This window comes from Paramormyrops kingsleyae, chromosome 12 (assembly GCF_048594095.1).
Source record: "Paramormyrops kingsleyae isolate MSU_618 chromosome 12, PKINGS_0.4, whole genome shotgun sequence".
Taxonomy (NCBI): domain Eukaryota; kingdom Metazoa; phylum Chordata; class Actinopteri; order Osteoglossiformes; family Mormyridae; genus Paramormyrops; species Paramormyrops kingsleyae.
In genome coordinates, this window is record NC_132808.1 from 21693846 (window position 1) to 21717594 (window position 23749).

General features: G+C 52.2%; 1 protein-coding gene across 3 annotated transcripts in view; it reads left to right on the top strand.

The window, feature by feature from the left end:
• Positions 1–23749, top strand: part of focad (focadhesin) — a 48949-nt gene that overhangs the window by 12265 nt on the left and 12935 nt on the right. For all 3 annotated transcript variants that reach the window (XM_072697710.1, XM_072697711.1, XM_072697712.1), the window contains 28 exons: positions 52–289; positions 1474–1680; positions 2639–2726; positions 2866–3059; positions 3331–3591; positions 7245–7349; positions 7893–7994; positions 8167–8300; positions 8697–8823; positions 8952–9086; positions 9536–9586; positions 9966–10049; positions 10839–10968; positions 13526–13717; positions 14409–14530; positions 15843–15935; positions 16179–16267; positions 17863–17904; positions 18273–18381; positions 18644–18760; positions 19767–20005; positions 20456–20545; positions 20731–20878; positions 21239–21358; positions 22374–22496; positions 22740–22817; positions 23244–23315; positions 23428–23530. In XM_072697710.1, coding sequence (XP_072553811.1) covers positions 52–289; positions 1474–1680; positions 2639–2726; positions 2866–3059; positions 3331–3591; positions 7245–7349; positions 7893–7994; positions 8167–8300; positions 8697–8823; positions 8952–9086; positions 9536–9586; positions 9966–10049; positions 10839–10968; positions 13526–13717; positions 14409–14530; positions 15843–15935; positions 16179–16267; positions 17863–17904; positions 18273–18381; positions 18644–18760; positions 19767–20005; positions 20456–20545; positions 20731–20878; positions 21239–21358; positions 22374–22496; positions 22740–22817; positions 23244–23315; positions 23428–23530 — 3593 coding nt within the window. The remainder of the gene's footprint in view (positions 1–51; positions 290–1473; positions 1681–2638; positions 2727–2865; positions 3060–3330; positions 3592–7244; positions 7350–7892; positions 7995–8166; positions 8301–8696; positions 8824–8951; positions 9087–9535; positions 9587–9965; positions 10050–10838; positions 10969–13525; positions 13718–14408; positions 14531–15842; positions 15936–16178; positions 16268–17862; positions 17905–18272; positions 18382–18643; positions 18761–19766; positions 20006–20455; positions 20546–20730; positions 20879–21238; positions 21359–22373; positions 22497–22739; positions 22818–23243; positions 23316–23427; positions 23531–23749) is intronic.

Sequence of the window (23749 nt, forward strand, 5' to 3'; positions counted from 1 at the left end):
GCGTTCTGGCCGCTGCTTAGCAACCGGGTTTCCGTGGTGGCCCCCCTGCAGGAGGAAGCCGGCTTACGTCGCCATGCTGGTGCCCTTCCTGCGCTTCCTGTACTGTGGCACGCTGCGGGCGCCCGAGCATGCTCTCCTGAGGCTCGGCCTCCTCAGGGCGCTGCTGCCGGACCGGGACCGCGAAGGGGGCGAGGACGCCGACCCAAGGGAGGAGGCGGCGGAGTCCCAAATGGCACCTGTGACCGGCGCAGTCATCCTCTGCCTGCTGGAGCTTGTGCCACACATGCAGGTGCTGTGTGTGTGTGTGTGTGTGTGTGTGTGAGTGTGCATATCTGTTTCTTTTTCTTTTTTATAAATATCGGTGACTGCTATGAAACTAAAAATGAAAAAACTCTTGTACAGTGGTACCTCAGAACTCGAATTTAATCTGTTCAGAACTCCGGATCAAATCCTAAAAAGTTAGAGTTGTGATCGAATTTTCCCCATAAGAAATAATGGAAAACCATTTTTTTTTTTTTTTTTTTAGCATCTAAACCCAAAATGAACCGGATAAAACAAGAAGAACATATACTGTACTAAATACATCTAAGCACATTTATCAAAACAGTAATTTGTAAAGTAAGAAAATAAATGTATCCAAACAATGTGTCCTGCCCCGATCGTCCGCTCCTTCCGTGTGCCACGCCCCCTCGTTAACCCTGTGTGGAATCCCCATGTGATCAGCTGTTTCTGGTTGTTTTCATTAGCCCTCTGTATTTCGTCTGCGTTTCAGTTTGTTTCCCCAGTCCGGTCATTGTATTGTCGGTCTGCGTTTTGCCTGCCTTACCTGTAATTAAACCCCTTATTCCCCGATACGCTGACGTCTGCGCCTTTGTCTCCGTTCCGTCCTCGCTCGGCACAACAATATTATTATAATTAAACGTATTAATGGTTTATTATTAATATTAAAATAATGAATAAGAAATCTTTATTTTTAAATGTATTTTATTATATAATAATAATACTGTTACTGTCTATCATTGTCTAAATGTATTTTTACTGTCTAAATATATCTATTCAGCCAGTGTAAACATGCACGATGCTATCACAGCGAATGCGAGCCTGAGACTGAAGCTTTACCCTTTGTTTCCGCTGAGAGACGTGCTGCGTGACTCATTTCCCCGGGCATACAAGTTATCTTAGGTCGGCGTTCACGGTTTGACTTCTGAGATTCAGATCCAGCTCTAGGTAATTTTTTTTCGAACTGGTTGGTTCGACTTTTAAGAAATTTGAGTTCTAATGAGTTTGAGAATCGAGGTACCACTGTATTTTGCTTGGTTACTTATGGTTATGGTTAGGGCTGGGTGGGGGTTAAGGTCGTCTTGGTTAGCGTTAGCATTTTTCCCATAGAAGTGAATGAGCTGTCCCCATAAGGGTAGGTATACCCGACATGTGCGTGCGTGTGTGTTTTAATGGTGCCCCCCCTTCATGCAGGTGGACAGCATCACAGCTGTGCTGGAGCTGAGCCAGTTCGTAGAGGCTCTGTGCCCCACGCTGCTCACCAGCGAGGGGGGGTGGGGCCCCCAGTGTGCCCAGCTGGCCCTTCAGCTGCTCTGTGCCTGTCACCTCTGTCTGGAGCTGGGGGGCGACTGCAGCCCCCTCCTGCGCCTAATCCAGCGGCTCCTGCCGGCCTGCTCCAAGGCAAGTCCCTCTGGTCCTGGGTGGGGGGGGCAGACAGACTGTGGCAGCTGCAGCAGCTGGGAGGAGGTTTGCGGCCAAGTCACTCTGTGGGGTGGGGGGGGGGGGCAGTCCTCGCCGTGATGGTGCCGGGGGGGGATGCTGGTTTTTAAACATGGCTCCTGTTCTCTGGGGCCTTTAACATGGTTCAGTGAAGGATAAATAATCACAAAAAAGTTGTAAAAATGCACATTTACAATATATTGCTGTTATCCATTTAGGGTAGATAAAAGATAAAAACACAAAAACCAGCTTTCTTAACCTCCCAAGGAAAAAAGTGTCCTTCATCTTTAGGTTAATTGTGATTTTCTGTGTCTTTGGAGGAAATAAGACATCTTTTTTCAAATTTATTTTTATTTTTAATTTCACAGCATGTCTTCTTTAGTGTACAACAGGAATAAATATGTTTCCTTACATCAGTGAAAAGATATATGCAAAAATAAAATGTCCACTACAATGGACATAAATGAATGTGTGAGGTCTCAGGGGGTTAAGCCAGGAGCCCCCAGTGCCAGACTGGAGTTAGGGGAGGCCCCTCCCACTAATGCAGGGACACAGGATCAACTATGGACTGGGGGGGGGGCTGATTTGGTCCCTATGCCCTTCATCCTTGACTGCCATAGACCAGTAACATACCCAGGTAACCATGGAGACTCTGGCATGTTGTACTTGCAGTATATCTCCATTCATTTGTTCATAAAGGGATATGGAACCATCAGAGGATTATGGGTATGAAGTTACTCAGGTTTGCTTCTGGGTTTCTGGAGAGTGAATGTATAGGAAGCAGTTCGACTGTTGTTTCATATCTTTGGCTGGGTTGCTGAAGCAGTTGTCCGTCCCTATTCCCCCGTCTTGGGGGACTTAATCCGCATCCCGTAATCTTAACTATCCTAAATTCCTCATTTCCTTCCCGCCTCTGCAGGCGTTTCCGACGGAGCAGGTGATTGTGGGAGTCGCCCTGCTGCTGATGAAAGCTCCCGCGATTCAGCAGACAGCCATTCTTACCCTGGGTACGGAGAATCCGTTTCGATTGGACGGTTGATTTCACATCTGAGTGGATTTGATTGGCCGGTTTACTTTGAAGCATTTTATTGACCAGATCTGTCCTGACCTTGGTAAACACGCCTGCTGAATGTGTCGCCCCTTCAGCCTCGAAGGTGGTCTCCCCTGATGCGGAGATGTGCCCATCGCTGGCCCCGGTGCTGTTGCTCCCCCTGCTGGAAGTTCTGTCCTGCTCTGTGCTGACGGAGGCCCTGACCAACCCCGAGACTCGGGCTCAGAACCAGCAGTTGGCCCGCTCACTCTTGCAGGCTGTGCAGAAGCCGACCAGGGTCTCCAAGGAGGTGAGTGTAATCTGCTCCCCCCCCCTTTGCAGGTGTGGATGTGTTCAGATGTCCCGAAACCGGCACATCCCCCCCCACCGCTTCCTGCTGGAATTCCAGCTAAAGCAGACATGTGTCTGGCCGTTAATTCCGAACCTCTGCACACGTTTCAGTCCTGGCCTGTCGCCATGCCGACAGATTCTTAACGGGAATGCTTGGCGACTACGTGGGTCTTTTGTGAATTTGTATTTGTTTACTTGTTATTGACCCTCTCTCTCGTTACCCTTCCCAGGATGCCGTGCGGCTGCCGCTGCCTCTGTGCGCCTGGTACAGCGAGCTGCTGGCCACCACCGTAGCGGTGCGGCGGCTGGGTCACGACCCGGTGGCGGCCTGTGGGTGGCTCCGTGCTGCCTGCTCCGCCCTCCTCCTCTGCCGGCGCGTGCCGGACTCCCTGGCGCTGCTCCTGGCCTACCTCGTCGCCACCGGCAACGGGGACGACTGCAGGCTGGCCCTGGATGCCGTCGCCCTAGTGGCCCAAGCGGACCCAGCCCAGGTGGGCCACCGTGTGGTTGGAATGGGGCAGTGCAGCCTGAGAGCCATACAGAGTATTTAGCTGTTAGTGGTGCTGAAGTGATGCTTTCAGTTGAGGCACTTAGTAGACACTGTCACGAGCCCAGCTAGATGAAGAGGAAATTGATCCCAGACCTGATAGAAGATGCTTCACCACATGGTTCTACGGACCCCTTGCACTTCTGGTTCACAGCTAACCACCCCCCACCCACCTTTCTGAAGTATTTAAAAAGCCCTGCTTCTGGGTCCGAATTGAGGTTTGCCGAGCCTGCCTTGGAGACAAGAGGCCAGCCTGACTGTGAGAGATCGACAGGCGTCTCTGATTGGCCGTTAGGCAGGGAGCTGACCTGGGCCAGGTCGGCTCTGCCACTGAGCAACTGTGGATTGTTATTTAGTGTAACGCTGTGTAGGGTGAAGCGTCTGTGTGAGTTTCCCTGTTTAGAATCGGTAATAAGCAGGCAGGGAGTACACAGCATCACTGAGAGCTCATACCCAGCACGTTCCGCCCTCTAATTACTGCCGATTCTTAAAAGTAATTGATGTTTCCCCGAAGCGAATTTAAAAATCAGGGCAGGCTGGCTTTTCGGAGTTCAGCCCCCAGGAAACAGGCTTTTTTGCATGTAGGCCGCCCGTAGCCCCGGGACTGTTTAGTATGCGTCCTGACGCCTGGCCGTTTTACGAGGGCAGCCGCTCCGCCTGGTGGCTACCCACAATGCTCGTGGGCTGCTCCTTAATGACCCCCATCGCTCCAAACACCCAGGAAGAAGGTTCCCCTGGATCTGGCGCGTGCCGCAATAAATAAAACAATTTGCATGCGATGTGGGCCGGCGGGCCGCAATCTGAGCGCTCCTCTCGCTCACTGGGTCGGCCTTTCTGTTGGGGGGGGGGGGGGCACACGCAGGTCCCTTAAGCCCCCGTGACGGGCCCAGTGAGACGCACAGGTGCCGGTCCCTGCCCATTGCTATCCCGGTCGTTTATTTTTGGGAAGCAGCAGAAAAGGCAGAAAGGACTCGACTTACTTGCTGATTCCCCCCCCCCCCCCCCCCCGTCTGCTCCTCCTGGGACGATTAGCCATGCAGATGTTGGGGTTGCTAGGCAACACAGGACCAGGGTGATAAGCGCTTTATGCAAATGGGGGCACTGTCATCACTCGCTTGTGCCTCCTTTCCGCCTCGCTCCCCGACGTCCCCCTCCCCGATAAATTATGTGACTTATTTATGGGCTTGGCTGGGTGATTTTATTTTAATCAAAGACGCGGTGAATAATGTATCCTCGCTCTGCCCAGCCGCCGGCCCGCGGGTCCTTCTGTGAATTGGGGCTGTCCAGACCGGGCCCCAGATCTCCCACGGCTTGGGACTCTTCTCCGGAACATTCCCTCCCCGGCTTCCAGGGGTCCCGCCCCTTGGAGGTCCTCTCCAGGCGGCGGCCTGTGATTGGTCGCTGGGCTGTTGGATCCGCTGGTTCTGCCTGCTGGTTTTCGTTTTCATTCGCTTGTTTGCGGGCCGAGCTGCCAGGTTCTGCCTCGTTTGGTGGGAGTCCGTGCCTTGGAGTCCATTGGACCAATTAGCAAAAGTGACAATTAAAACGATACGTTCAGGCTTTGTTACTGTCCGTAGGTAAATTTGTTTGGCAGCCGACGAGTCATCGTCCATCTTGACACACATTTTACAAACAACACAGACAACTGACACACACATTAAGAGCTGAAGGTTCCAGACCTTGAACTACTTAAAAGTAAAGTTTTTTTTGTTTTTTTTTTTAAATAAATCATTACAATACAAACATTACTCTTTATAGCAGCAAACTGTTAAACTATTTTAATTTTCAATGTTTTGCCCCAATGAAGCCTCAGACATTTTTAATATATTTCGTGCAGTTCACAGCATGGCCTGTGAGCCAAATCGCTGCTGCAGTTTACCGAACTGTTCCCACCTGAACTAGATCCAGTCCAGTTGAACCGCTTCATTAAATGGTTTAAAATAAACAGCCTCCCCTAGGGGACAACCAGGGGTTGATGTAAATTCGTACCAGCAGCCCTCTGTTCCTGACAAAACAACTTATTACTTCCCTCTGGCACTGAGCCTGCATTGGGCCATCTGTTTCTTAATGTATATTGTGTTTAAATTTGGTGTGTCCATATTGGTGGCTGGCCAGGCTGCTGTATGTAAGATACATGCATGGTAGAGATGATAGATAAGCTCTAGTAAACCTCGAGGGAAATTAACACCAGACAAGGTAGAACCTTGCAGATCCCCAGGGGGAAATTTTTGTCATCTAGCTGCAATGCAAAAAATAAATCCCAGAACAATAGTCTAACACCACCCCTCCCAAAATAAATGGATAACAAGAACATGTATATAGTATGGTGGTACAGGTGGGGTAGGGAGAGCAGGTCTTGTAAACATGAACGGTGTTGGGCCTTTGGCGTCGGTGGAGCTCAGTAGGTTGGGATTTTAGTGTTGGACTCAGTGTTGAGTGTCAGTGAGCACCTAGCTGGGTGATGTTAGGGACAGGGAGGCTAGATGCACTGAACAGACAAACAGCAGGAGGTTCTAAGAAGCATCTGAAGTACTCAGGTGTGCATCTAGGGGAGGTGAGCTTATGGTTTGAGGTACTCCTCAACTGAGAGAATGGGTTTCCGAAAATACCAACCGATTGGTCTAACCCAGAGGTCTCCAACTCTGGTCTTGGAGAGCTCCTAGGTTTTCTATCCCATCTGGCTTCTGATGAGCTACACCTGTTCCTGGTATTTACCTGAGAACAGATACGGTTCCTCAGAAGCCAGGTAGGATAGAAAAGCTACTGGACAGTAGCTCTCCGGAGTTGGAGAGCCCTGGTCTAGCCAAAATGGTTTTCCTGAAGAGAGCCAGAAAAATCCTTAGTGGCTTTGTTAGATTTGGATTTGCACAGACTGATGACTCTCAGAGTGCAGTAGATATGTAGGGACTCTTATCCTGGCCCACCTTCACAGTAATCTCTGAACCTTGCTTCTAAGTAATTGGTCGTCCCATTGAGGGACTCTTACCGCCATATTCATATGCGGTACAGTCCGTGCTGGGTGGAGAGCGCCCCTATGAGACACTATGGGGAAGTGTTGCTCCTCTCCCTGTCTCAGAACTTGGGTTATGTCGTCATTTACTCATGTCAGCAATGGGGTTAATATGTTTCAAGACAGGATTCGCCATCCAGCTTTTGCACGTTTGCCCCTCATCAGCCCTGAAAAGATCACATGGTCTCTGCTGCTCCGAGTAGCAGTCATACGTGGCTGTATTGGTCCGCTTGCAGATCGTTTAGTATAAATGTCAAGTGGTGGTAGCATTGTGGGTAGGTCATGCGTGTATCTGAGGGAACCAGTGGTGACCGCGTTTAGGAAAACGAATGGTAGGAAGCCAGTCAGAGAGCAGAGGAATAGATTAACGGTCCTGTGTGTCCTGTTTCTATACCATATTGTGTCCCACAAACCTACATGTCAAGACTATGTAGGGAAATCTGGTTTACAGCTGCTGTTCCTGCTCTCTGCATGGCTACCCATGTCCATCCACTCCCCCATGACACACACACACGCTAATCGATGGCCTTGGTCCCCCTCACACCACCCTGAGGACGTTGGGTTTCAGTGTCCTGGCTCTCCGGCAGGTCCCGGGCCTCCTGCTGGTGCTGATGCTGAAGCTAGGCAGGGCATCTGACCCCGCGCTGTGTCACGCCGTGCTGTACACGCTGCCCAAGCTGGGCACCCATAAGGTGAGTGTCTTCCACATCCTCAGCTGCCGCTGCCCCCGCTTCCCGCCACGGGATAAGCAGCGGGGCTACCTCTGCTCTTCCTTTCTTTTACGGAAATTCGCGAATTGGGACGTGTTATCCCAGTGGAATAAATGTGCCTGAAATCGATCTTGATCCCATTAGTCTGAATAACTAATTGACGAGCCAATGGGATTTTAATTGACACGTTTACATATTAACACACATTAAATATTAAATTATGAATGAGGCAAAGTACATTAGCATATTTATGACTCATTCGGTGGTACTAATAGCCGAAGGTTTTGCCTGTTAGCAAATGGGTCATGTCAGAAACGGCTTTGTGACACATGGTGGACAAAGTAGCGTTTCCTGAGATCATCTGTTTAAGGATGTGATAATGCGCAGATATTCAGTGACACTTGAGATTTGGCTCCTCTTTTTGCTGGCATGGTTTCTGATTGGTCTTGGGCATTTTGCGGGCGTGGCTTGTTGTTAAAGGGCCAGTCGGGGGCTGCGCTAACGTCTTCCCCCGTACTGGGTCAGTTCTGTGTTCCTCAGCTGCTGCAGGCCATGCAGATGCTGTCCAGTGCCCCCAAGCTGAGAGCCGTGGCAATGCGCCTCATGACGGCCTTCTGGGAGAAACAGGTGCGCATGTGTGGGGGGGCGTGCCCTTCTCTTTACTCCGCCCCTCTGTCTCCATCTGTTCATTCGGGTCCTGCCCAGTCTTACAGTGTTTGCAGTGCCATTGAGGCACGGAATAGGACTGTAATTAAATTACAAAGACAGTGGCCCAAACTTGTGGTCTTCTGCCATGCAGGACCGTGTGTATCCCCAGCTGTTGAGGCTGATGGCCCAGACGGAGCAGACCTCCATGGTGGTCCTGGGGAAGGAGGACCAGTGGGAGCAGATTTTGGCCCGTGCCGCCTGCGTCCGAGACGTCTGCATGGAGAGGTCAGGGAGAAGTGAGGAGGCCCCTAGGACAGGGGTCCGAAGGGGGGGGGGGCGTAGTTTCAAAATGACCTGTAGGAGGCAGTAGTGAGAGCAAAGCTGGACTGTGTAACCAGTCAGCTATTCCTGAAATATACATGAACACTGATGATCCTGGGGCTCTGTGTGGTGCCTATTTTAGGGGTGCTTTTAAGATTCTACCATTTAGGGGGGGGGGCGCATGGGGGGATGCTTTGTCAATGTGCCTCACTGGTGCTTTTTTTAATCTGTGTCCTCCTCTGTGGCCTCACTGCCTACCGGCACTTTCCGTGAGCATCTTTAGTCTGGCTTTTCCTGGGTGATAGTGAGCAGTCTCTGTCTCATGGCTTTTTCTGCTTGCCCCCCCCCCCCCCCCCCCAGGCCGTACCAGCATGGAGGCGACATGTTGGCGGCCATCACAGACACCATCACGCGGTGTAGCGAAGGCGAGCATGCCGCCCCTGTGGCTCTGGCGCTGCAGGGGCTGCGGGAGCTCTGCCGGGCCGAGGTCAGTGCCCCCCGCCCCCCTCGCCCCCCGCCGACACTGCCACCCTCTCCATACACACTTCAGCATCGCTCAATGTCACTGGTGTCACCCTCCCAATACAAGCGCCCCCTCCTGCCATCTGCTACCAGGTGGTAGACATCCGCTCCACCTGGGCCGCCCTCTCCCCCCGGCTGGCCTGCGACTCTCGCCCCCTGGTGGCCAAGGGCCTGGCGGAGATCTTCTCCCTGGTGCCCCAGCTGTCCGTGAAGACAGAGGACTACGAGGTACTGGCCCATCATCACCCCCCCCCCCCCTCTCTCTCCCAGCCATGGTGGGTCGCAGGTGAGGCCTTGTCAGCATGCGATCGGGTCAAGGCCCAGGAGAAGCCCGGTAATTAGCTCATTAACATTAATTATCACGCTGTGTAAATGAATAATATAAAACTGTAATTATTATTCTCTATTTGTAAAAATGAGGTAATTATGTTTGGGAACATATAGTGACTGGACCTGTGATGGTTTGGTGCCCCATCCTGGGTTGTTCCCTGCCTTGCTGCTGTAGCTTCCAGGATAGGCCCCCGACCCCCCCACGATCCGGAATTGGAAGATGGATGAATGGATGAATAGTGGCAGGAATAGGAAACACTGATCGTTAAAAATTCATCTATGTACTGTTTGCAAACTCCTTTTCTTCCACTATACACCCTGAAATGTTCTGTTTTTATGTTCCTCAGAAATTCAGAGCACAGGTAGTGAGTATCCTCTGGGCATATGCACTCAGTAAGGTAAGAGTCTTAATTCCTTTCCTGAGCATGTAGTAAGAGTGGTTTCAGTTTCCTGTTATTCTAAAAGGAATGGAACAGACAGTGCAGCGTCCTCCTGTTTTCCCAAAACTACCTGTCATTTTTTTTTTTTTTTTAAGTCGTCGTAAAATTGCAGTTCATTGATGTCGAGGCTGCTCCGTTAACGGCGGCCCCAGAGCCCAACAGCAAGTTATGACGAACACTGGGGGTTCTCCGCGGTTAAAAATACGGGCTGGCGTTATCTAAATAGACATCTGTGGCTATTAGCGATGACAAGGCCTCTCTGTGGTCCGGTGTTTAAAGAGATCGTTCGAGGTCATGGGAGCTTGGAAAGTCACCACAAGGGGGCGCTTTGTTCCAGGACCCGGAGGTGGCGGGTGCTGGCTACAGGGCCCTCGCGGTGTTCCCGGAAAACGACCACACCGTCCTGCACCTACCTGAACCGGTAACCAAACTTCCGTAACGTTTACCGCGGCGCTGATGCACTGTGGTCCAAATCAATTGGTACACTAATAAATATAATCACCTTGTTTGTGTAACATGGGGTACAGGGAGGAATGAAGCCTTAAGTCCGGCAGGGATTCATCGGGAATGTCGCCTGCTGACAGTGACTTACCGTTAATTTGTCGTCGTATGAAATTCCTCTCAGTGGGAATTTTGAATCCAGTGCCGCGGTGTTTACGTGCCAAGTCCTATTTTACCCGTACATTGCTTCTCCTCTTCCTCCTCCTGTCACTGCGCTCATAATGTCCTGGCTGTGATTTTTATGTATACAGCATTTTATTACTGTACCCTCGAGAGCCATTAACACCCGCATGTTTATTAGCCTGCTGGCTGTTCATGATTCAGGCTCAGGACACTGGATGTGTGTGCACCCCCTCTTTGGGAGGCTTTCCAACGTTTCGCACCTAAGTACGTCGGCGTCTGTCTCGGACCCGACGGGGTCGCTGGTCTCCCAGCTGCCGGGATTCTGCCTGGAATAGCGGGTGTCTTGCCGGTGAATCTCAAAGCGGCGATGTCAGGAAAGGGTCACCTCCAGAGAAAGAGGACCTGAATCTCCAAAGCTTTAAAGCACTGGTCATTAGGCCTGAAGGGCACTTTACTAGTGATTTACTTACTCCTAAGTCCGTCCTACTGTCAACAGCTGCAGGGGTTAGTAATAGTGAAGTACTATCATGTACTATTGTAACCAGTTAGGGTTCATATTGATCTAATCATAATTCATCTCTCACAGGCAAGGCCACCCAAGCCAGAGCCTACCAGCGATGAGGAAGAGGATGAAGACGACAAGGAGGAAGACCTGTCAGTGCCAGGGCCGTCCTACATCAAGCTGCTTCTCCTCACACCCGTGACAGTTCACTCAGGTCTGCCGGCTTCAGCTGAAAGCGCCTCTTCAATCAGAAAACGCTTACCTGTGTGCTTTTACTGGGGGAATTCCGATCACCTGTCTCCAGGCTGGCCAGCATTCGGCCCCGTGTCCGCAGCGGATGGCCATAAATCACAGACCATGCTGATAGGTGGAGTGGTGTCGTCATGGTAATGCTGGGGTGGGGGTGGGGGAGGCAGATTCCGGGCTTGGGACCTGAGAAGTGTAGAGTCAGATGTAAGGGGCTGTTTGCCATGCCACTGTGCAGTCAGCACTGCTTGAATAATTTAGCCGGTGATCAGCAAATAAGAAGTTCCTGATTGGAGGAATAGGTGTGTAAGCGATGACATCATAGATATACATTGGGATGTGCGGTTGGTACCTCTGAATGTGCAGCCTGCTTTTAAGCTGAATGCCAGAGTCGTGGCCGACCCTTGAGGGTGATGTTGGACACCATTTCTCACCTCCCCCCCACTGTCCATTTAGGTGCCCTGTTTTTCCACCAGCAGGGGGCATCAGGGAAGGGGCATGGGGACCCTGGCAGATTCTGTGTGCCCAACACTTTATAGGGACCCCAAAATGCACCCTAACTAGGTGATTTTGTCAGGGGGTGGACCCAGAATTTCTGACCACACCCCTTGTTTCAGCACATAGGTGGTGGTGTGTTTCTGGCACTTAGATGTGCCATATCGCCGAGGGGGAGTGTTAATTACCCTCGGAGGGGGGGGGGATACGGCATGGGGGCCTCGGAGGGACTCCCCATGTCCCTGTTTCTCTCTGTGCTGAAATCTAACACCGTAACACGCAGGCTGGACTGACCCGACTGCTCTGCACCCCCCATGGAAACTGGGGGCGGGAGGGCTTAGGTGAATGAAGGTGACAGACAATCTCGATATACGCTGATAAAAAGTGTCCCTTTATGTCACTGCATTGTGGCACAGGGCCCTGGGTTTCTATTAACGTCTGTCAGGTGATAAGGCGAGTGCAGAGTGTGTTTACAAAGCGGCCTTCCCATTGTTCTGTCCGCGGTCGGCCCCCGCTATCTCCTGAAATCACCACCCATGTGGGTGGTGATTTATGTGTCTCTGTCTGTCCATCTATCCAGTTAAGGTGGGGTATACCTCCCTAGTGGTGCACAAAGGAATTGCTGAGGGGAAAAAAACTAAACTTTGTGGGGGGATTTGAGCTGGGGGCAGATCTCTTTTAAAACTGTGCCTTTCAGAAATATTAAAAATAATGTGAACACATTAAATGCCTGCACAGATTACGGGGCATTAACAAATGAACATAATTGAAATGTGTAAAAGAGACAGTCTCCATTGTACTGTTATGACTCGTAGCATAATGATAGTTTACAGTGGGAGAGATGCTCTGTTAATGTTTGCTGGAACCATGGAGTCATTTCTAGCTGCTAGTGGTGAAAGAAAATGCAACGGCGAAGCAAATGAGAAGACACCAGAAAGGATGACGCATATCTGGAATACCGTGGTGTGTCTGTCTGTGTGTGTTTGGGGGGGGGGGTCAGGACAAATACATCAGCCTTTGATGTGCTTCTTGGGGGGGCTGCATTTGTACCCCTGGGGTAAGGACGCAGCTTCTTTAGGTTCCATCAGACATACGGCTCCGTACCTCGAACGGCACGCGGTGTCCATCAGAGCCCCCGCCCAATCAGAGCCCCCACCCAATCAAAGCTCATCGTTACTAATGAATCCATTCTAATTTGTGATATTTGTGGTGGTGATGGTAATAGGCAGCTGTGTAAATAAAGAGTGAAGGATCCGGCTTTGTGGGGGGAGCATTATCAGCTCTCGGGGGGGGGGGGGGGGGGGGGGACGCATGTTTATCTCCCAGCAAGGTCAGTCCTGTCAACACGGAGATTCCCCCCCCCCCCCCCCCAAACAATGGGCCCGCTCACCCCTGTCCAGCGCAGTCTGCCTTCCAGCCATGTCCCCCCCCTCCTCTTAACAACATGCCCCCCCCCAATGACCAAACCTAGCCTGATCCTGACCTGGGGTCAGCATCTTGGCGGGAGATTAACTTTGAACTTGCTGGGACCGGGGCTGCCCTCTGACTGGAGGGCATCCTCATTACAGGATGGGGGGGGGGGGAATGGTTTACAGCTGTGCTTCCGCCCCCCCCCTGCCCTTTTGGCAATCTCTGCCATCTGTGTCAGCGGAGATCGCCAGCACAGCACCGGGCTCGTGTCCAGTGGCTGATCCACTTCGTACGAGTCCCTGGGCACGCCCCCCCCCCCCCGTCCTCTGGCTGAACCTCAGGCCCCACCCACCACTCTCGCCCTAACCTCCCTGCATCTGCTGTTGCCTTCACTCTACACAGTGCGCTTTGTCCGCGTTCTGCCCGTGACATCAATTTTTCATGTTTGGATCTCGTCGTGACACATTCTGTTATAGTCGCACGGGCTGTAGATTAATTTGCCCCGATACGGAATTATGTTCCTGTCAGTTATGTTCCTACCGCCCTTGTGGGGGTTGTGTGTGGCCATGCTGTCGGAGGTGAGCCTGACCTTCGACCCTTAACGCGATCACTCCACACAGCTCTGGAGGGCTTCCTGACGTCCCTGGTGAGGCAGGAGATGGCCCAGATGCCGCGTGGGGTGTACCACTCCGTCCTGAGGGGGGGCGGCTCGCTCCGCTCGGACCAGGGAAAGGCGGTGGCCGGGATTCCCGGGTTCATGCTGAAGACCCACGAGAGGAACAAGCAGCCTGGGCTGAAGTCTGGCCTCGCTGGTGAGCACCACTGAATCGCGATCACAACTGCCCCCCCCCCCCAGGCCTGGTGGAGGGGGCCAGTCGGAGATTGTAGTTGGGCATCAGCACAAATTTATCTGATTCTTTCTCGAGAATTTATGTGAAAGGTGTTATTATATGACCAACCTGGGCAATCAGTTGAAATTAAAAAAAAAAACTAAAGAATGTTTTTGTGATCAATCGAATGCTTCTAGGAGGGGCAAAAGGAAAATCTCAGGGGAGGGACATGTCTGTACCTGCAGGACATGGCAGTTATTAATGTCATACCCCTCTGAAATGGGACTGGATGCTTTACACCACCTCCCGCTGGTTGTAGCTTGGGTTCTGTTTGAGTTAAGCTATGCTGGCAGCGAGTTTGCAGCAATCATTCCTGCCTGTTTGCGCTTTTCTCTCCCATCAGCCATTATAATGGGAAAGATCTTGATTTGACTTTAAAAACAGCTGTTAAGTAAGACTCCCAGGCAGAGACCTTCACGCCAGTAGGAATGTAATGGAAATGGGCCTCTTTGGTGTGAAAGGGGAAGAGAATGGCTGCAAGCTTTCAGGCGCGTCCTTTGTTAGTGAGGTGGTGCCACAGCCTGGCCTCTGTTACGCATTAGGCCGTGCAGACGGGGAGAGGCGCGTCCCCTGGGGGGCTTTTTGGCAGCACCCGTGTCCTTGTGCGTTGCAGCCGGCCTGCTGCTCTGCTACGAGCTGCCCGTGCAGACCGACCGGGACGGGCGACCAATCAGCCGCTTCCTGGTCAGCCGGGGGCGGAGCTACCAGCAGATGTTGGCCACGCTGATCCACGAGGTAAGCTCCTCTTCCTTCCCTACCCCCGCACCACAAAAAGATCCCTGGGAAATGTTTAGCGCTCCCTGTCTTTAGTGTCCATCTCCCAATGTGCCACTCGACCCTCCCCCCCCCCCCCCACCCCTTCCTGGCCCAATTCCCCAAGGCCAGTTTGCATCCAAAGCCAACGGCAGCCTTCAGAAGAGACACTCTCCCGGAACGGTCCCGATAACCCCTTCCTTCCTAGGCTGCTGCCTTCTTGGCTGGAGTCCTGTCACAAGAGTAATGGAGAGGGACCAGGTTAATGTCCCCCACATTAGTCTCTGTCGGAAGAAGCCTCTGTCTGCCTCTTTTCCGCTCTTTAGGGGCCGTGAGGTTTCAGTTGGCCGTCAGGCCATTTGTCATAGCGGGAGGGAGGGAGAGGCAGGGCCAGCAGCCGCCTTGGGCGACGCGCTGTACACGTCTGTGTTTCAGTCGCTCTCTGGGATTATTTACTGTAAATACTGTGGCGGTGCTCAACGTCGCCGCCCTCCTGGACGCACTGCGACTTCCTAGCTTGCCAAGGCAGGTCGGCGTCAGTAGCCAGGAAGGTTACCGTCGCATTTCAGCCTGGCTAGCCGTTTGTCTGATCTGGCGGCGTCAGATGGCCGCGTGCGCCGATAGCCAAACGCGGAGCAACTCGTAAGTGCCTTCTGCTTCGCCGCCGAGTTGCACCAACGCGGCGCCTTTTGTCTGGTTTTCGGCCAACATATGGGGGCAACGGCGAGGCAGGCCCGTCTGCTCCAGGGAGCACGGAAAGCTCCAGAAGGGTGGGCCGGCCGTGGCCACTGGGGCTCGTCCCGTCTTTGTCCGTGTGCAGCGGACACCCGAGAGAACCTGCGCTCTGAAAGCTCGACTGGCCCGGCCTGCTGTGTGTCACTTAGCCTAGAATTCTGGGGCTCTTCCTCGAGGGGGCGTTATTATTGAGGATGTCCTATTTTCCTGCCCCTTTGACAGTATATGATTGGACAGGATGAGATGGCATCAGCTGTCTGAGCCTTGGACCACGTTCAGACTCCCATCTATATCTATAGATGTTTCCCAAATGTATTTACGCTACGCCTCATTTTGACGTATCTCCGTCTCCTTTAAACTTTCGACCTTTGTAAAAGGAATTAAGATTCGCGATGGCCCGCAGCCGGCGTTTTGTCACGCCCGGCGATAGTATCTGTTTTGTAGCCTCGCATTGTGCTTTGCCAGACGCGAGGAAGGGAGAGGTGCCACCTGGTGGCACGTGCCGGTGTTGGCACTTTTGGAGCTCTGACTAATCGGGTCGTCACGTGTGTCCCCCAAGGTGAACATCCAGCCGTCCGAATGGCACCGTTCCCTGCTCCTCCCCCAGGCCTGGCTCGGGTTTATGGGCAGGGCCTACCATGCCATATTACAGGTAATTACGGGAAGGGTAGGGTGGGGGTGCATAGCATTAAGCCTTCTCCTCAAAGGGCAGCTTTTAAATTACTTTTTACTTTTTGGCATTTTGTTGCTTTGTGTCCATAAAAGCACAAGCCTTTTGTGGCTCATTAAGTAACACTAACGGCTAAGTGTTGCAGTCATGTGCTTGTGAACCACCTTGGGTGGAATAATGGGAAGTTCCGGATTTCACAGAAACCCTGACACAATGGTTTGACAGGGCCGGCGGGCAGAGCTGGAGATGCTGCAGAAGCAGGGCAAGGGCAGCCCTGAGGAGCTGCAGGTGGAGCACCACAACGCCTGGCTGTGGTAAGATACTGGCTTCCAGCACCAGTACTATGTACTAAACCCAGGCAGCACTAGGGTCTGTCTCACTCTGTACTAAACCCCAGCTCCCAGAACCAGGATCCCAATCACCCTGTACTAATCCCCAGCTCCCAGAACCAGGGTCTAGATCACTCTATGCTAAACCCCAGCTCCCAGAACCAGGATCCCAATCACCCTGTACTAATCCCCAGCTCCCAGAACCAGGGTCTACATCGCTCTATGCTAAACCCCAGCTCCCAGAACCAGGATCCCAACCCAATCACCCTGTACTAATCCCCAGCTCCCAGAACCAGGGTCTCCCTCACTCTGTACTAAACCATGGCTCTGAGAACCCTCTAATCCTTGAGCATACTTAGGTAGGATGCCATGTGTAAGGTCACTGTTAACCCTCTGGGGTCTAGGGGTAGGGAACACTTTCACTGACTGGGGCATGGTCACACATTTTTTTTATTTGACATCATAATTTATTTGCCATGAATTAGGTTTATTTCTTATATATTTGTTTTGGCATTAAACTCAATCTTAGTGTATTTTGTAAATGTCAGATTTATGTGAAGTTTGTAATTTGACATCAAAGTATAGACATTGCAAAATGCAGTTTGGAACACTTGCAGAAACATTATAAAAGTACATAGTAAGCAATGCTGCCAGTTTGTTTTGATCCCAGATATCTGATCAGCAAAGTCTTGGCTACATGAAGATGAATAAATGGTGTAGATGCAACATTCAGTTGGATAAATAAATAAGAAAAACCGAACCCATGTCACTATTTCTGGCTCCTTCCATTGAATATGTAGAAGCTCTCATGTGTATGAATGAGCCATTGACACCTGGACACCCCCCCCCCCCCCCTTTCATGGCGCTGATGGGGATGTATCTGGATGGTTTACTTTTTTGCCAATTTAACCTCATTTTAAAAATTAATACTTCCGACAGTGGACGTTTTGAAAAGAAGACAGATTACGGATTTAGTCAGCGTCTTTCTCATGTTTCTACAGTAAGATTTCAGCGAGTTATGACCTGAAATACACGAGGCTGCAATGGCCGTCGACCCCAGCGGGTTGAAATGTACAGGCACCTCCTTTTCAGAATCGTGATGCCACAGGGAAGCTCCAGCTACCTTAGCAATTGGAGATTTGGCTGAGCCGACCTTCAGACCTTCATTTCTCCAGCAGCGCCTCCTGTCGGCGTAGCACAGCCAACAGGGCTAACGACTGGAGTGTGACCCCACGTCCATCTTAAACGAGGCCCTGGCTCATCCCCCCCGACCTCTGGAGCCACCGAAAGTGACTGAGGATCCCTGCAGCTTCTCTCTCTCACTCTTTCTCCCATCTGATCTTCCTCTCCTCTCCTCCCTAGCGTACTCTTGCCCTGCATCGTAATTCATCCCTGGGTCTTCTCATCTAAGCCGGCGCTGGTGAAATACTGGCTGACCGAGATACGTGCAAGGACCAGTTAGGGTGGGGTCTGGAGAGTCCCAGTGATCGGTCATAGCGGGGTGAAGAATTGCCCCCCCCCGCCCCCCCTGGATTAGTCCCACTAAATCACCGCTTCCCTCCCATCTTTGCTGTCCCTAGGGTCCGAGACCAGCTGATGGATGTTCTCAAGTCTGCAGCAAAGTGAGTGCTTTTGCGCCCCTAGTCCCCCCCCCCCCCCACCAACACTGCCCACATGAGGCATGCCAGTCTTTGGAGCATTTTTCTCTAATTTACAACACAGTACCTGTCTGGTCCACAAATGGCATGATTAGTCACAGGGTGTTACACAGATTTGAATGTAACCAAACGATAGGCAGAGTAAGGGATACACATGCATTCATTTGGCCGTACTTTCTTTCTTTTTTGACTTTAATGGGATTAAATTTGAAAAGAGTCTATAAATAATCTGGGGTATTTCCAGGTTAGTACCCTGTCCTGTGCGTGTGCCATTAATGTGATGCAGGATTTAGTTTTAAACGTAGGTGTGGTGGGTCCCCATCTGCCCGCAGGGATGGTCCTGTGGTCCAGGGGAACTCTATCCTGGCCCTGAGTGGCCTGGCAGCCACGCTGGCCAAGTATGAGAGCACCCTCCCCATTGACCCGGATGGCGACCCTAAGGTGAGTCCCAGAGCGCCGCCCTGCTGGGTTCTCCTAGTTACTGCGACTTCTCCCCTCAGCCAGGCCCAACGCTCCAGAGAATGAGACTTCCAGTCTTTTGTTAAATTGTTGATGATAATGTCACGGTACCCAAGGCCTGCTTGATGCACACTTCCTTTTCTTGGATATTCTCCATTGTTGTCTTATTGGTGGAGTGGGCCGCTTTCCTTCCGTGTGAGAATACACCCGTGCGCTAACTCCGTCCGTGTCCTTGCTGCTCTAGGTGGGCTCCGAGTTCCTGCCCGCCAGACTCTGGATGTCTATGGTACTGGAGACTTTGTGGAGCGTGGTCAGCAGCAGATACCAGCCCAGTGCCAACGTCTTCCCCTGGTTCCAGCACGTGAGTACACACAGACCCTCTCCTCCTCTTCTTCCTCTCACTGGGTCCTGTCCAAGCTGGACAATTTAAGGTGTTGACCAAAGGTAGCTCCTCTGTGAATTCCTACTGCTTTGGACCATTTAGATGTATTTTTTTTCCTCTGCCTGGAATTATTTGCAGGTGCTGTGCAGAGAATCGTTATATTTAGCTGGGGATTTTTCAGGGCGACCGTTTCAATTTCGATAACGCCGCTAACCTCGCGTCTGGCTGCCGTTTGAGACGGCCTGGTCCCTCCCAGGAGGTTCCGAGAACCCGCTGCCGACACCTGTGTTCTGTACGCCCTGTACACCTGTGCGCTAACCCCTTGTTTCTCAAACCGGTCCTCGGGGAACCCGATTGTGGACTGTCTGGCAGGGAGCTGGGAGCGAGCGAATACGTGGACCATCTGCGGGTCCCCGAGGACGGGGGTGAGAAACAGTGGTGGTGTTGACACCCCTGCCCCCCCCCCCCCCCCCCAACGGCCTCAGCAGCTGCTGCAGGCGAAACAAAATGCGGAATGGGTAGATGGCAGTCAGACACTGCCTGCAGATTTGCTCCTGGAGCTGCTCGTGGGTTCAGAGATCTTTGTCAGGTCCCAGGTAGTTCAGGAAAACCCCCACGCTGGCTTTCTCACAGTAGGATTGCTGATTTCAGCTTTCCAGCTACTGGGAGACAGAATTCCGGGCGTGCAAGGCCGCACAAAGACTGCCACTGATTCTGGCAGCTCGGTGGCCTGAGAACGGGGACTTGAAGGTCAAACGGTGCACCTTGAGGAACCTTGAGGAGGAACCCGAACTGGTTCAGTAAAAACACGCTGCTCTGAAATTGCGAAATCACTCATTCGGAATCGAGGGCTTTTAAATGAAATGGAGCTAAGCGGGCGAGTGGACGACAGACACGCCCACGGGTAATTGGTGCCTGGTCCCGGGCCGCACCAGTGCATGCTGGTTAATTGAGGATGAGGGCCGTCCTGTGCTGTGTCTCCCAGAGGTCCTACTCCGGGGGAAACACCGCCGGCACCATCGCCCGGTCCTGCGCCTGCCTGGCCCTGTCGCTGCTGGTCCCCGTGCTGCTCTCCTCCCAGAGGGACACCGCGCTCCAGGTCTTGGGCACCCTGGAGTCAGGTCTACCGGGGGGGCCGGCCGCCGACGAGTCCCAGGCAGTCCAGTTCCACACAGGCCTCGCGCTGGGGATGTTCCTGTGCCGCCTGCACGAGGAGGGGGTCAGGTGGGCCGTGTGTCTGTGTGTGTGTGTGTGTGTGTATTGCATTGTGGGGACCAAATGTCCCCATGATCTGATTTAAAAAGCTGTTATTTTGATGTCGTGGGGACCATTTGGCCTGGCTGGTGTTAAATATTAATACTTCCATAACATCCAGACTGCGGTATACAGTACTTTGACAGTATTTTCAAAAGCAATGTAAGCTTTTATAATTCCACGGTATATACCTGAAATACTGCGATATATACCCGGAATTCTGTGGTACATCATATTACCATAACACTGCCCAAGCCGAGGTTACCTGTCTGCTCTGGCTAATTGTCTGCTTGTCTTTTGCTTTGAGGAGCTGCCTGGTTGTTTGTTTTCTTTCCTTCTTCTCTGTCTCTGCTGCTTCCCGCTTATTGCCGTGTGTCATGTCTCCATGGTGACCCCCCCCCCCCCCCCCCCCCGTTTTAGTGAGGTCTCCGGGCAGAAGCTGGCCCAGCTGCTGATGAGCTCCCTGGACACCCTGGAGTCCCGTTGCTTTGACAGCAGCCTGGAGTACAAGTGCGTTTCCGTCCCCTAGCCGACGTCCACAGTACAGGCTAAGTGCTGCCCCCCAGTGGTGGTAGCTGTGCAGTACATTATGTTCAGTCCTTTGTGGTGCAGTAAAATTTGAGGCGGATACTAACGTGACATGTAGCATATATAATCTCTCTCTCTCTCTCTCTCTGTCACCCGCCTGCCTGCAGCACGGGATGCATTCTGGGAGTGGGCCTGGTTCTATCCAGCCTGAGCAGACGCGGCCGGCCCGAGGATCGAGCCCGCGTGGTGCTGGGGCTGGAGCGGCTGAGGCAGGAGCTGGCGGACAGCGAGAGCCGCGGCCGAATGGTGCAGGAGGTGCTGTCTAAACCCGCCCCCCCACCACACTTCGCTCTGCGACGCCAACATCTCTTTGCTTTATGTGAATATGACGGCCATCTTCCTCTGCGTGTACTGGAGAGTTTTCTGAGCTGTTCATTTATTAAAAGCAGACCTCACTGGCATATACCCATCGGGTGTGCATTATATCACCCAGTTTAGCTAATTCTCCTCTATATCATAGCTGTTTTATTTGAGCTTCTCAGTGACCAGTGTTATGGACACGGTATTAAAAGCCCGGCGTTAGGACCTGTGCCCTCCAACTGGCCTTTAAGTGCTTCATCTCCTCTTCCTCGTCCTCTTCCTCACTTCCTGGATGCTGCCAACACTCCCGCCCAGGTCCTGGCCTATGCAGTGGCCTGTATGGCGGTGTCTGCCTTCAACACCGGGCTCATCGACGGCGCCGTCGCGGACGAGGTGATGAACAGCCTGCGACAGATCACCGAGGAAAGCCAGCAGGTGAGCCCCCCCCCAGCGGTGGGGCAGGCTGCCCGGGGGGCGACAGCCTGGTTAATCACGCTAATCCAGTATGTAAGAGGCCCGTGGCATGCTATAAAGACGCAGCCATAAAAGCAGACGCCCCGATATCCCCTGGGACCTGCTGACGTCTGGAGGGGGCAGGGGCCGGGGGGGGGGGGCACGGGTGTCTCTGGAAAGGGAGAGCAGTAGCTTTGTGTAGCTGGACCTTCGCGTCTGCGAGTTCAGAACGTTGCGATTACAAATGCAACAGTTTCCTACGAAATTCTGAAAAAACCCGAATCCGATTTTGGGAAGTTTGCTTTTGGTCCTGCTAGAGGTTAGCGGCAGTAGGATGTGATTATCAGGGCTTTAACGACGCGTCGATTCACGGCGGAACATCAGTGCGGCAGTGACGATTCGCTTGGCACGAAAGCGGCTTAACGTCTTACGGATGAAGTTCTTATTGCGCTAAAAGCTTTCGGGGCTGCGTGCCTCATCCTTGGAAATATTATTTCGCTTTAACTAACTGGACTTGTGGAACCTTTCCAGTAAGGCGTCCAGGCAAAAGCGAGGTGTCCAGCAGTAGGGATCAGGGTTCGATGCCCCGTCATACTACATTTGTGGTCTGAACCGTCCAGACTAAATCAGCCCCCCCCGATCCCATAATCTGTGTGTAAGCTCTAATATTTATATGAGGGTGAGTTCAAGTGTTTATGGCTTACATAGCGCTCTACAGCTCTGTGTTTAAAAGGGGGGGGCCCCCACTTGGATACCTGATTGTTGCTCTATGTTGAAACAGCGCATTAATTCGAGAAACTGCAGTGTGCATGCATTACCTATGGGGGGCACTGTTTGTCTTTCTGTAATTCTTCATAAGATGAACTTTATACAGCTACATATTGACAGCTTTTGTATTTATATTTGCTAAGATTTTTTTTATGGTAATTTTGCTCAGGGGTGCGATAATTTTGGTAATTTTGGTCACTAGTTCGAACCCTTATTCCCCATTTTCTAGACACCAGGCTTTGCTCTGGCTCTGGGCCTCACCGTTCACGGTCTGTCCAGCTGCGGTCACGGCAAGGCGGAGGACCTGCATGGCCGGCTGCTGGCCGCCTGGATCAAGATCCTGCTTGCTGAGGTGTGCCGACCTTTGACCTCGACCTTGCGCCAGCACGGTCCTAGTGTTTTGATTGGCTGTCGGTCTCCTGTCTCCTTATTGGTTGTTCGCCATGGTTGCCATATCCCTCCACTGCCGGGAACACATTTCAGTTAAACTTTTCCAGCTCTGATTCGAGGGTGTAAGACCAAAAGGTTAAGAACCTAGTTCCTTGTCTCTGTGCTGCCATCTGCTGGTCTAACAGGGGCCGTGTTCCCTGAACAGGGCTGCCCGACCATGCAGCGCCTAGCTGCGGCGAATGGGCTGGTGGCGCTAGCCGGCTCGGAGAGCTCCCTCATCCAGGTACGTTGCTGTGTCTCTCTGATGGTCCTAGATCAGTCTAAGCAGTGGCGTGAAGACTGACCGATCAGGTTGGATTGGGTGGTGGCGGCATATGCAGTACACCTGTTTGGCCACATGGGGGTGAACTTGTATCAGCTATGTGCTCTGCGGATCTAGTGCCAGATTATTTCTTGGTGCTTTTAGGTGTGTTTTTGAGCATGCTTATAGATGCCTGTGCACTGCCCCCATTAGGTCACCCTGAAGAAAGGGATTTTATTTAAAGTTGACTATGTTTGTAGATATTTTATTGCATGTTTATTGCATGCTGCAGGCATGCTTGAGACGTGCTGGTGGGAGGTGGAATCGCAAATCGCAGTCCTGTGCCTTCTGTAGCAGTTATGGGGTTGGTTGGCTTGTCCGTCTGAGTCTGTCTGCTCTCCTGTACAGCTGAAGTGTGAGTCGGGGGAGTCTTCCCAGCATCAGGCCAGAATGAACGAAGTCATCAGGGCCGTCACTCAGGTGAGGTGCATCGTGGGGGAAACACAGTGAGGCTGTGCGGCTGGCCTGTGCAACTTAGCGTGCCTGGTTGATCCTGTGTGATATCCCTCCCCACCACAACCTCCACCACCAGATCATCACATGTTCCAGTGCGATTGGGCTGCAGTGCAACGCCTCATGCCTGCTGGGACATCTGCATCTGACCCAGGTGTCAGCCAATCATAACATGGCAGGAGGTGAGTCCCAGCCCCCACTTTCGCCGTCATGCATCTCAAACGTAACTATTGATATTTATCCCAATGAACTGAACAGCAGGGGGCGCTGTCAGTCAATGTGTGTGCCTGTGGACATAAATCTAATAGGGATGATTGTGACTTTCAGGTTACAAGCCCATGTCTTTAATCCTTACGCTTCCTGCTGGTTAATGACCTGGGGGGGGGGGGGGGAATGTTCGC